Source organism: Lepidochelys olivacea, assembly GCF_965140295.1.
Source record: "Lepidochelys olivacea isolate rLepOli2 genome assembly, chromosome: 14".
In the NCBI taxonomy this organism is placed as follows: Eukaryota; Metazoa; Chordata; order Testudines; family Cheloniidae; genus Lepidochelys; species Lepidochelys olivacea.
The window spans coordinates 15572000-15585220 of NC_140424.1; the positions used below are offsets into that span (position 1 = coordinate 15572000).

At 44.4% G+C, this 13221-nt stretch overlaps 1 protein-coding gene across 4 annotated transcripts in view; it reads left to right on the forward strand.

Moving 5' to 3' along the window:
* SAP30BP (SAP30 binding protein) overlaps positions 1–2415 on the forward strand; it is a 54458-nt gene extending 52043 nt beyond the window's left edge. For all 4 annotated transcript variants that reach the window (XM_084646560.1, XM_084646562.1, XM_084646561.1 and 1 more), the window contains one exon: positions 1199–2415. In XM_084646560.1, the coding sequence (XP_084502686.1) occupies positions 1199–1380 (182 nt within the window). In that variant the 3' untranslated portion in view covers positions 1381–2415. The remainder of the gene's footprint in view (positions 1–1198) is intronic.
* The last annotated feature ends 10806 nt before the right edge of the window (positions 2416–13221 follow it).

Consider the following 13221-nt stretch of genomic DNA (forward strand, 5'->3'; position numbering starts at 1 on the left):
TAGATTGCATCGTAATTGTGGGAATTGCCTCTCATGCTACCCAGAAACCGTAGAAGTTCCCTTTTGTTCTCCATCCCCTTGACACAAAAGACAAGTCTACGCTACTGGGCAACACTGGCGCAGCTGCACCACTGTAACGCATCTGGTGAAGACAAGCTATGCCAACAGGAGACCGCTCTCCCGTCCGCATAATTACTCCACCTCCACAGGCGGAAGCTGTGTCGGCTGGAGAGCATCTCCTGCTGACATAGCACCTGTGTGGACAGCACTTGGGTCGATGTGACTTACATTGCTGGTGGAGGGGATGCCTGAGTAACTCAAGTTACATCGACTTAAGCGGTAGTGTAGACCAGCCCAAAGAAAGCAGATTGCCAGGAGTTGGTAGCCTTGGTGTTACCAGTATTAGTTATCTGGGATTGGGGGTTGCTGGTCTGTTTTCCTGGTAGGAAGGCTTGGCAGTAGCTTCGGGTAGGGAAGGATTTCTTTGTGCCAGGGTTAATGGACTTTGTTGCTGTATGTTGATGAGAGTATCTTTTGACAGGTCTTTCCCCAGATCCTGAGGAGGGGGTTGGGAAAAGCGGAGATGAACAACTTGATGTTGTAATTTGGATAATGACTCTTAACAGTTCGTGCTGTACCTCATGCTAATGCAGTGGTTCTCAAACTTTTGTATTGGTGACCCCTTTCACATAGCAAGCCTCTGAGTGTGACACACACCCCCCTTAAAAATGAAAAATGCTTTTTAATATATTTAACACCATTATAAATGCTGGAGGCAACGCAGGGTTTGGGGTGAAGGCTGACAGCTCTCGACCCCCCATGTAATAACCTCACGACCCCCTGATGGGTCCCAATCCCCAGTTTGAGAACCCCTGGGCTAATAGAATAGGGAGATCCATGTTTTCTGTCCAAACCAAACCTACTTTGGTGTTGGGGGAGAGAGTGAATCTCATGTCACTTTTCTAGGAGGTCAGGGGCATAAACAGTACGGATTCTTCAGTTTTGCCTTTGAGGGTTCAAAGTTCCAGTAGGTTTATACTCAACACTTCCTGACCAAAAGTTCCACTTGCCTCAGCTAGGGGGTGAGGAGATACTGTCCACTTGGGCAATGGCACTTTGAGGGTTGAGAAGGAGGGGGATCATTAATATCAATGTCTGTAAATGTTAACACTAGTCTCTCTTGGTTATTCCAAATCAGATGCTCAAAAGAGAAAGAGTAAGTGGGACTCCGCCATCCCGGTAACAACAATAGCTCAGCCCACCATCCTCACCACGACTGCAACGTTGCCAGCTGTTGTCACAGTAACCACCAGCGCAAGCGGCTCCAAAACCACAGTTATCTCTGCTGTTGGCACCATAGTGAAAAAAGCAAAGCAGTGACAAGTGCATTGAGACTTGACCTGGGCTTCCAGACTAAATTCTCATTGAAGGCACCATCCTTTGAAGGGGACAAGGAGAGGACCACTCTTATTCGCTCAATACAAAATGGCAAGACTTGAAAACAGATCCAACATGCTCCCCGCTAACCCCATTAAGGAAAGTGGGGGAAGCAGGAATATCAGGTGTGTGCACACAGGACTGACCTTCATAGAAAGGAGTTTCTCAATCCCATGTCACTGCTGGAATAACAAGTCACTCTGTAGTGTGCTGAAGGACAGTGGTATGCAATGTGTCAGCTTGTAAATGTTAGCTCATTTAAGTGCTGTATTGTTACTTTTATGGCTTGGAGAGTCTTATCCTTACTGGAAATCTGAATTTTAAAAAAAAATGGGAAAATGTCAGTCATTCCCTTGCATCTCAGGCCACGCTTTAAAGGTTGTTGCCCTATGACTTGGTCTCCCCCACGTACACACGCTCTGCCTCAAGAGAATTCACACAGAAGGCTGATCAGCATCCTTGCTCGTAAGCATAGCTGAGATGTGAGTGTATAATCTACATGTATGAATTTAGACTCATTTCTTTGCAATTGGTATTCACATCTGTAACCTACGTAAATATCCATGTAGCTTTTATTTCAGTAATCAAGTGTTTAAAAAGCATTGGAATTTTTGGATATAAAATAGTGAAATAGTCAGGTTTTGCTAGCCTCTTACAGAGATGGAGACCCCCTGTGCAGAACCTGGACTGTAGGTGTCACATTTGTGAAGTCAGAACGTGCATTTGGAGAGAGCTGCTGAGAGCAATTTTGTCACCATGGAATAAGATCAGATACCAGATCGTCAGAGGAAAGTGTTCCTAATGTAGAAGCCTATGGTGTCTATGTATAATGTAGGGACTTATACTGTCAAACACACAGCAGTGCTCTTTGCTCCACTGTAGTGAAAAGGATACTGTCAACTTAAATTTTATTGGGGGGGGGACCTTCTTACCTATGTTACTAAAAATTCTTCATTATAAAAATGGGAAATTTAAAAATTCCTGTGTCCTTTTCATATCTTACTATGTGCATTTCTCTGACCAGCTAATGAAAAAATCATTTTCACTTCTAGTGTTGATACCTGGGTTGCAAATGCTGCAGGGAAGTGTTTCCTTTAAAACTTTCCCCTGTGGAATTTTAAGAAATCATGGAAACATATTTGGTCTCAATCAACAGACAAAATTCTATTTTCTGGAAATACTTTGTGTTTATATCCTTTTTTAAAGAATTTCTCAGCTCTTTCATTATAAAACCCATTTTCTAGGATTGATACCTCAACTGTTCTTAAAATTATGATTGTAAACTTGCGTCAGTTTTTCTTAATTTTACCAGAAGTCAGCCCCTAATAATACATAGGTGTTTTGTAGAATCCTTTTCATCCATAGTTCTCAAAATACTTTACCAGGAGGTGAAGTGACTTGCCCAAAATCAACTAGAAAGCCAGTGAAATACTATTTAATATGGGTGGGTGGATGGAATAATTTACACTGCTGTAATTGTTTGAAGAAATCACTACTAAATTGTTTGTTGTACCAGTCCCTGTAGGATAGTTTTTAGTGCACTTGATTGCTAACTCAGCATTAATAAATACCAATTCCCTTCAGCTTCAATATTCCAGATGTTGCAGATTGTATTGAGGTAAAAATTGGGACGAGAGAGGGGGTTAATAGATCCGCAAAAAGTAAGTTTTCTCTGGATTTCATGTTGCTTTAAGTTCTAGCTTGCCTAAAATATATTTATAACTTAAATTTGTAGGGAGGGAGGGAGAATGGGTCTGTCTTGCATTTGATATACTTAGAAGAGGCTTTCTTCCTAATCGTTTTGACAAATGTCAGGTTTGGTCTATCTGGAATATTCAGGGGTCCACTGGAGCACTGATAGGATTGTGGCACTACAGATATACCAAGGAAGTGAAACCTGAATGAGTTGATGTGAGGATGGTTGGTGGTGTGGCTTTTCTGTTCATTCTTACTGAAGTAAGAACCCTGCACAGAGTTGCTGACTTGATTCCCACTAACTATGGCAGGTGTCTTGTTAACTCCACTCTGAGGTGGAATGGCTCTCTGGACAGGGGCTACCTAGAGTTTAAGACCGAGAGGAGCAGTCCTGTCAAAGTGTGTGTGTGGTGTGAATGTAGATGGTTTTAAGTGTGCCAAACAGTTTGGCTGAAAGTGAAACACTGAAACAGGACGCAAAGCAAATGTAGTGGCACAGCTTCCTCTAACTCCCATTCTGCAGAATGATGGCAATTAAATGTTGCTTTGTATTTCATGAGCCTCCGGTGGCACAGAAGATGCTGCTCTAGCATCAGCGACTTTATCCTGTAAATCCGGGAGGGAAGAGTGTCATAAACAGAGGGGAGCCTACTGCTCTGTAAACTAACTGCATCCTTGAAGTATGTTTGTCAGGAGCAGGCTGTGAGATGTTGAGTGTGAGAATGTGAATGTACATTTTATCTTCTCACTGGAATGTGAAGGGGCAATATGCTGTCAGTAACACGAGAGTTAGCAGTGGTACCAGCTACTGCGGCTTGTGTATTTACTTCCTATTACAGTTTGACTTTCATTATGGAAACACTGAGGGTGTAACCACCTGGTAAAGACCAGTTCGGCTTACCATGAAAAACATCAAATAAGCCCAAACATCAGCATCACTTGTGATGGAAAAGATGACTTTGTGCAGTTCTGATAATTGTGTGACCACCCTGTGCCTGATGAATGGCAAATCCTATTCACATTGGATCAGACCATTAGCCAATCTAGTCTATATCATGCCACCTGATATCCTCCATAAGGTCTATTGCCCAGTGCTTCACACTCTGATGGTGGGAACTCCTTCCTGACTCCTGCATCTGTCCAATGTATGCCCTAAACCAGGAGGCTTGATCATCCTTATTTTATGTTTGTTAGTTTGATCTGTGAAGACACTTAAGCCACACGGGTATAAGTGTAGATCTGCTTTAATTTTTTATTGGTCCATTATCCGTTTAGGACAGGTGGCTGTCTCAGAGGCAGGTGTGGTGGAAACCCAATCCCAGAAGGACTACTTATCGGTTCAGATGAGTTTACATGTAAGTGGCTCACGTATGAGTGGTGCAGTTGGTTCAAAATGTCACAGCTAATGGGCTGTCATTCTTGTGGTTTTTTTATACAAACACCTCTCCATACCACTGATAGCAGAGAGAGCTAGTATTATTCTTAATATTCTATTATTCTATATTTTATTCTAATAAAGCCCTCTTTGCTAGTGGGCTTCTGAAAATGCAAAACTAAACCTAGCTGAGAAGCCACCAGGAAACAGATTTGTGGCAGGAAAAGGGGACTGTTATGGTGGAAAGCTGGAAAGAGGTTAGTGTTGTTGCCAATGCCCATGTGAAGCTGGACTCTCCTGTACCAAGCCTGCTCCCCAGCACTTAAACACACCAGTCACCCAGTGTGACTACTGAAAGGTTTGGGAGATGAATCACTCACTACACAGAGTGTGCTGATCATTATTTTCATTTTTTTTGTAAATGTCTTAGTCATCATAGACTTCCTGTCCACCACACCCTTCCTCTTCCCATGTTCCTGCTTCTCCTCTCTCCCTGTAGCATCTGTAATAATTCCAAGCCGCGCCCTCCCCCTCCCCCCCCCCCCCCAGTGTCAGGGCAGTCATTTGTACAGCTCACATTCACATGGGCTAGAAATCTCTTTCCTCTGCACTGTGCATAGGAAACATGTTCGTTCCTTTTTGTCAAAGTTAATGTTAAATGAGCTGACCTAAACATGGATGTATTTATTTTAGGCTCTAGCTCTCTAGATAAACAAGTTTGCACCTATTGAGCTGGCGCTCCATACACCAGCACAGTGACATAATTGGAGGAAAACTAGCTATTGTCTATGGGCAGTAGCTGATTTTTTTAATAGTCATTTTAATATAAAAAGGTTCTTAACCTATGAATGGGCACTTGAAATTTCAGCCGTACGATTTTCCCAGGAGCTAACATCCTTTTAAAAGTAGGGTTTATAACAAAAGTACCTCAGTAGCTAGTAACAATAGTGTTGCTACTGCAGTCCTATGACGTAGTGCTGATGAAATATGCCAGCCACAATGCAAGCTTCCCTGCCAAAGTGCTTTAGATGTGATCTATCTTTGGGAGCACGTTTTGGTTCCTACAGTCCATTTGATCGTTCGTGTCTGCTGATGCTGTCAACAAAGGAGGCTGCCTTTTGGAACGCATTCACACCCTTCTAGGGAACTAGCTTGGACTGAAACACATTCACTCCTTGTAGGCCACCAAAATCCCATTTAAATGGCAATAGTTTCAGTCACTGCCAACTTGGTCTGATGTGAACTGATTACCTAGGGCTGAAACATTCTTCATCCCAATGGTACGCTAGCAGTCATTTGAGCCTTTTCACAAAGGCTGCAGCCAGCTCCCTAACCCCTTCTCCCCAGGGGAAACTGTTTCCATACACTGACAATTAAATCAGCCTCTGCTCCCATTTTCTCTCTTTGAGGGATATAGCTAGTACGATTCATCATCTGTGGCTCCTTCATTCTTCTCTGGGCTTCAAGTCTCCCTGCCCTCTAAGCATGTGCTCCTTGTGTTTGCATGGGTTTATCTTAGCCCAAAGCCATGTATTCAAAGGCCTTGGGTATACCAAGGCAGGCCAGTCACTGGGTTTTTTAGACCTTGATAGATCAGGTGAATGAAGTCATCTCTGGAAGACTCTGCGCTGTGTCAGCTTTGCTTTTGAAGATTTTCCTGCCTCCAAGCCTGTACGTGTTGGTTTTTGACTGACTCTGCATGCTGCCTCTTGCTGTCAAGAGATCTCTCCCTCCCTGTTTCTGTATCAGGTGCTTTGTTGTTATAAGGGTGCGAGATTTTGCTCTGGGCTTCATTTAGTGTTCTCAAGATGTGGCCTCTAACCTAAGCAGGTTGAGCAGTCTTTGCTGGCTCCACCTCAAAGCCTAAAATAGCGGAGCCTGAGGCTATTGCTTTTATCCTGTTGCTGCCAATCCCTTTGTCTATTTTATATGCAATGCCAACATTGTGGGGTTACTCTAAAATTAAAAATCCACTTCACCAAGGCCTTAGGCCCCTACCCACCATTGAGCGTGCAGTCAAATCCCAGCAGCATTGGAGTAATCATTTCAACAGTAATTCAGCCAGACACCTATAGAAACTTCTTCCCACCCCGTTGTCGTCATGGGAAGCAAGCACTCAGATCTCTGCAGAAAAACCCATCAAATAGATGTCCCTTGCAGAGTGCCCAGAAGGTCACGAAATGGGGATGGGGTGGGTTCCAGTTGAACAACAGATTCGTGAGCCGAGGGAGGCAGAGCCGTCACTCTTCCAGGAGAGAACTGCATTTCCTGGAGGGGGTTACAAGACTCTCTCGTGTAAAAGCAAATCGCTGTTAATAATCAAAACCAGCTAATGGGCAGTGAGATCCCAGCAAGGTCCCTCTTTCCCCTGTTAGTGGGATCAGCATTGTTCTTCCCAGCATTTTCTTACTTGCAACTTGAACCAGGGAATCTTCCACTGCCTGGCCTTGCTTATTATGGCCGTTCCTCTTTAAATAGGGTCTTTTTTCTAACAAGCCATTGGATTTTCTCACTGTTCTTCTAAATAAGAACCACAGAGGCTGATGGCTTCTAATTTTTATTCATTTGTTAAATCTTTTAATGCTTTTGTGTTCTCCAGTAAACAAACTGCTGCAAATTGATTGCTTCTGAAGCACTTGGGGTTTCACAAGGAAATTTCTCACCTTCCTCTGGTAATACAAATCTTGCTTTCCCTTGGCCCCCTGGTTTAGACCAGCACTGAAAGAAAATTAGACTTGCTGTGTACCAGGCCTCTTCTACAATAGCTAAAACACCGATAACTTTGCCCTTCTATAGCATATCTTCCATCGCAGCAGTCTACTAGTACAAGCAGTTTAGTTTTGCCTCAAAATCCCTCACTTGCCATATCTAGGAGGCATCCTTACATTATGCAGTGGCAGCCTTTCTCGCAAATTAATGCAGACTGACTCATTAAGAGACACTACAATGGGGGAGGAGGGGAAGGGGTTCTTTGCAGTAGGACAATCTTATGCACAGGGACCCTAGATACTCTAATGTGGGCAAATGATCCATGTTGCAAGTGGCTTCTTCCCTTCTTTAAAACTGGTTTTCAATCACTGTATTCAGTCTGTGCTTTCCGTGTGGCTTTTATATTTAGCCGCTTTCTAATTTTAAAATCTTTTCTCTTGCATTCCTCCTCTTGGCCTGTTGTTTCCCATCTGGGCCTCAGCTGGGCGAGAGGTGCCGTCTTCTCTTTGATTAGACATGGAGAGAGAAGATTTTGATGAAAAGGGCAACTCTTAAATCAACAGAAGGAAGGACTCTTAATGAAGAATCTCAATGCTGCTTCATTCATTTCTTAGAAGCCATGTTCAATCCACTTTATCAGTTTCTGCCCATTCTGCTGGCACATGCAAAAGACCGACCCACCCTGTTTTAGTGCTTGTTTGCCCTACGGAGCCCCCCTGTTGCAGCTGAAGGAACTTACCGTACCGCTACCCCTTGGTTTACCATGAAACATCAAGTGTAGAGGCTATAAGACATGTATCTACCCACACTGAAACCACGCAAGTGCAATCCTTTCTGCGGGAGAGGTCCTTGGTGTGAAATCAATGGAGCGACAATGATTTATTCCAGCTGAGGATCTGGCCCCACATGAATAGTCTTTCTCCAGCCGCTCCCTCCTTGCCAGTGGTTACTACAAAAGCATAGTGTTCTCCCTTCTCTCTAGGATTGCATACAACTAACTTTTGGCATTCTGGAGTCCAGTAAAGTTTACAGACCATTTAGAACTCCTGTTTTCTCTCCTTTTATTGCAAGACTCAGGAGTGTATGTGGTATCACTGGGACAATGGAAACAATGTGAAACTTGTAAAATATACGATTCCTGACTTTATTACTCTTTTTTTGTAATGGCTCATTATAAACTCATGTTCACTTTTTTCCATTTAAAAAACCAGCAATGAGCAGATTGCTGATCTGGGTAATTCTGAGTGCTGGTAACTTCCAATCAGCATCACTGAATGGGAACATTAAATTGACTCGACATGAAATGTTCACCAGGACAGGGAAGCCAGATAATTGAATGAGTCTGCATGATCGTTCCTTTGGGTAAAGACTTCATGGGCTATGGCTTGATATAGGAGAGTTTTCTATTTGATAAGCATGCAGAAAAGGAGTGTCTCTAGACACTTAGTCATTTCCAGGTAGCTGTGTGTGTGCTTCTTTTCAATGCTGTATGATCCATGAGGATTATTTTCTTGATGATTCAGCCCCTTATCTCGTGTCTTGTTTATGGAACCTTCAGTTTGCTTGTTCAGGTTCAAAGAGCGTCTCTCTGGGACTCTTCCAATGCGGGTTGTAATGTGAAAGACAGGATTGTTAATTCGTTTGAGAGGAAAGAAAATCGCTGGAGGAAAAGTTAAGATCCATCAGGCCACCAGCCTGAAACATTCAGTGAGCCGGCTGAAGACATGAGAGAGGAAAACATCCCGAAGGAATGAGAACTGTGTGCTACTGCAGACAGAACTGCATTCTGCACTAAGGTACACCACCAGGCTACATTCACCTGATGGGCTCTGCTGGCATTCAAAAGCAAACTCCACTCTCCATAATTCATGCCAGTTGATGTTATGAATCTTATATATGCAGTCCCAAGGTCTCTCTTGCTTTAGGGATACTAAACTGATCGCTTTAAAACAAGTTAAGTCTTCCAAAAAAGAACAAATCTCTCTGCTCCTCTTGTCAGATTTAAGTCTCTACTTAAGATGATTCTAAACTAGAGCGCACAATAGGGGCTGATCTTGCATTCCCTACTATTGGAATAGATGTCTTGCATCCCATCCTAATAGTATCAAGAGGCTGATACAGCCTCATCTCAGGTGCTAAGGCACAGCACAGTTGAGGGCCCTCTGCTGAGAACGCTCTAACATCACTACAGTAGAACCTGGTTTCCATCAGCCTTTACATCCCCTTCCAGTGCAGTTGCTGTGATTAGGTGTGTAGCAGGAAGTGGGTCCTACTGATTATCTTGTATCTTACTTATTTTATTTTGTACAGCAGCCATGTGTGGTCTCAGTACTGAAGAGAGACTGAAACATCAGGAGGAAGATTCTCTGCATTAGAATCCTAGTTGAGTCCAAAGATGAAGGCATGAGGCATTGAATTAGCCCAGTGGTCTGCAGAATTCATGGGGGGGAGAAGCAGTTTCCTAGAAATAGGATTTTCTCTCCCCTCCCTCCCTCTTTCTCTGTCTCAAAGTCCCCCAAGATGGAGAGTGTGTGTTTGTGTCTTGGACCTTTTCTATTGAACATTGCACTGACATTCCTCCATATATAATTTAAGCCATAGCTTGGCTCTGACAGCTTCTGAATACCAACTGTGGTCAGAGAAACTTGTTCCCCAGCAATTGGCAGAAAGGAGAGGAGGCTACTCAGAAGCACAAAGGATGTGGACCTGGAGTAGGCATTCTCCATTAAACGTCAATTTGTCCCAATTTCTAATTCTGTCCCGATGGCCTTATGGAGCTCATCATTGCTATTGTATTTGAATTTGGAGGAACAATCATCCAGCATCCACTCTGCTGAAGTTCAGATTCCTTTACTTTAGGTTGGCTGTGGCTTGTACACACATGGCAGGGGGCAGAGACAGAGCTGAGAGCCTTTCTTAGTGGTCAAAGCATCCGCATTGATGTAATGAGACTTCCTGGAGCAGCTGGTTCTAATTCCAGCAGATTCATCAAAGTCCCTCAAACTTTGAGAGGTAAATACAGTTTCTTCCTGGTTTCTCTTTGCAGGTCAGTTAATTGAGACTTTACAAAACCAAAAGTCCTATCAGCTCTGTGTGGATGTTAAAGTCCCCATAGGGCCTTAAGCCAGAGTAGGGGTTTGTCCTGCAGCCCTTGGCCAACATTTCTCGTCCTCTTGCTGTTGTGCCATGTGCCTGTGGTCCACCTGACTACGGTCTGCCCACCCCAGAGGTGGCCACATTTAATGATCATCAGTGTTTGTTCTCACTTCCACTCTTACATACGTAGGAGAGAGAATTCCTTTCATTCTAAGCTCTTTACATACATAATTATAGTTTATAACTAATTTTGGAATGAAAACATTTATTTATCTGGATACAGAGTGCGTGCTGCTGAAATTCCCTTGATGACATTATAAAGGATGCTGCCAGTTGGTTTTCGTCAACATATCTTCTGGTACAAAACTGATCTTTTCTTACAAAAAATCCTCAGTAAAATTTTGTTTGATCATATAAGGCAAAAGAGGGCTTGTGTTTTATTGTTGTGCTAATGAATGTTTTTCTCTAAGAGAAACACAAGGTATGATCTGACAAAGTGAGAATCCAAGGGCTGTCACTCTGGGTGTACAGTGTAAGGAGGCAAGACACTGAGCAGGCTGGTGTGGCATTAAAAAAAACACCCCACACCTAAGTGGTAGTAATTGGCACCCTGAGAAATCCCAGCAGAGAAATTAAGGACTGAATGGGCCCTGGGAATGAACTATTTTCACCGTAGAAGTGGTTCCTCCAGAGTCCTCCCATGTTCAGCCACAGAAAAGGATGCCTGTTCCCAGAGTTATTAAAACACCACCTTCCTCTGTCATCCCATCCATTTCTGAAAGAAAAGCTCTCTAGGAACAGCACTGTTCAGAGCGGCCAAAGATCCCATGACTTTCATATCCCTGTGCAAAGGGCCAGAATCTTGAGACTTGTACAGGGGAGAGTTAGGTGCCCAATTATCCAGACTTGGTAAACCTTAAGAGAACCTCCCATAGACTATTCAGAAGGATAGAATTCTGATCCCCCTATTTACATAGGGAAAGCAGCCAATTCCACAGGGAAATATACATTTAAACTAAACCAAAATGGCTCCAGTACCTATAAAATCCACCTTCCACTGCATTTCAGACTCCATGATAGAAAACTGTTATGCCATGTAATCCCTGCAACCTCAGTCCCATTACTTCCTCACATGAACTCATGACACATGCATTGTAATAGGTATCAGTAGTAGAGATGTCTATAGTTAAATTTGTGAACACATCCCATTGGAAGATTCCTGTTTTCAGTTGCTTATAACTCTGCCAACTTTTAACCATTCAGATAGGAATCTTCCATGCTGCCTGTTTGCCTCTGACTGAAATATTTTTGGGAAGCTTCTGTAAAAATGGTTCAACCCTTCCCTAGGTTACGGAAATTGACATGGTTTTGATTATGGTAAGTTCTTACACCCATTTTGCTGAGAAGCTCTAATGTCTCCATGCTTTGGAGCAGTGACTTGAAATTTTGGCAGGGGGGTGGCCCTAGTGGCAGGGATGTGCCTTTCGCCCTCCCTGTGAATATCTGCCCAAATTTGGCCAAGGTATGAGCTTCTGAACAATCACAGTTCGCACAGGCTCCGAGGTTTGCAATGTTATTTTTCAAAGATCCCGTCCACACTAAACATGTTCCATCCTCATGCAGCGCCCCAGGCTACACTGTCCCCAAAGGATGACTGAGCATGCTCCATCCTGCAGCTTCGGGGCAGAGCAAGACTCTTTCTGCATTGCTCCTGCATGCTGGTGGTGATCCTTGGGGCAGCGGTATCAAGGGCAGGCAGGGAGACTCTTTCATGTATGCTCAGTGCTCCCCCAGCTCAGCCCAGGTAGCGCAGCTACTTCTCACAAGTAATGCAATTTTGACCTCTACTGGAGCCAGTAGCCCAATGACAGGAGAAGCTCCAGCCCTGCCCAGAGGAAACCCCCTCTTATTGGCTGTCTTCCCCGCTTGCCTGCCTCTGGGGAAAGAGCAGCCAATCAGGGATGCTGCAGGAGGAAGGGAGGCGGAGCAGTGAAGCGCTCCTGGAGCTGCCCCCACCACCTTGGAAAGGGGGCAAGAGGAACCCCATTGCCGCAGGTCCCCCCACCCCAGGTTGGGAGAGGGGGGTGAAGAACCCAGGGAGCTGTAGAAGGTGGGCTGAGGGAGCAAAAACGATGCTGTAGCTGGAAGTTGTATAATTAATTGGGCTGGGGAATACTTAATTAGTTAGAAGTGTGGGGCTTGGGGAGAAGCTGGAAGCTCCACACCATCAGACAACCAGCAAGAGCTGCAGCCAGGACCAGAATCACCTTACAGTGTTAAAGCCTTGGCCCGTCTAAGCCTTAGCACAGATCAGGGACGTGGGTGGGTCCCGATTACACTACCGCATGGAAATGTTGCTCCTGGGAACCCTGGTTTGCTTCTAGCAGTAGTGCCTTTGAGGTCTGAGGGCTTTTTCTCCCATTCAGGACGCAAATGGAGGATGCTGACCATTAATTGTTGTCAGCCAGACATGAAAAGAGATGGGGGCGATGGGGAAGGGGTGATGGTTGTCCCTGCTGGAACTTGATTGGCCTTTTTTTTTTTGCAGGGAGCTGCTGGGACCTGAATTCTGCAATACAATATTATCTCAGCTTGCCTAGCATAGGAAGTCTGGAAGAAAAGTTCCTACCAGACAGAAGGAACTACGGAGGGTGGGGAATTCAAAGCAATCTAGGGCCAGCCCCTGGGTGGTGCAAAGCTGTAAGCCCTGGATGGCACACTCAGCCCTGAAATAAGTGTCTGGCTTTGCGCTCGTCCGGGTTTCTAAAGCAAAGGCTGAGACACAACCCCCCTCCTTCTCCAAACAATCCCTTCTGTAAATCTTTGTTCATGAAGTGTAACTGGGCTGGGCTATGTCTCAGCTCCCAGCCCTTTTCCTGTGGGTGGGGAGGAGGGAGAGAGTGCTTAGC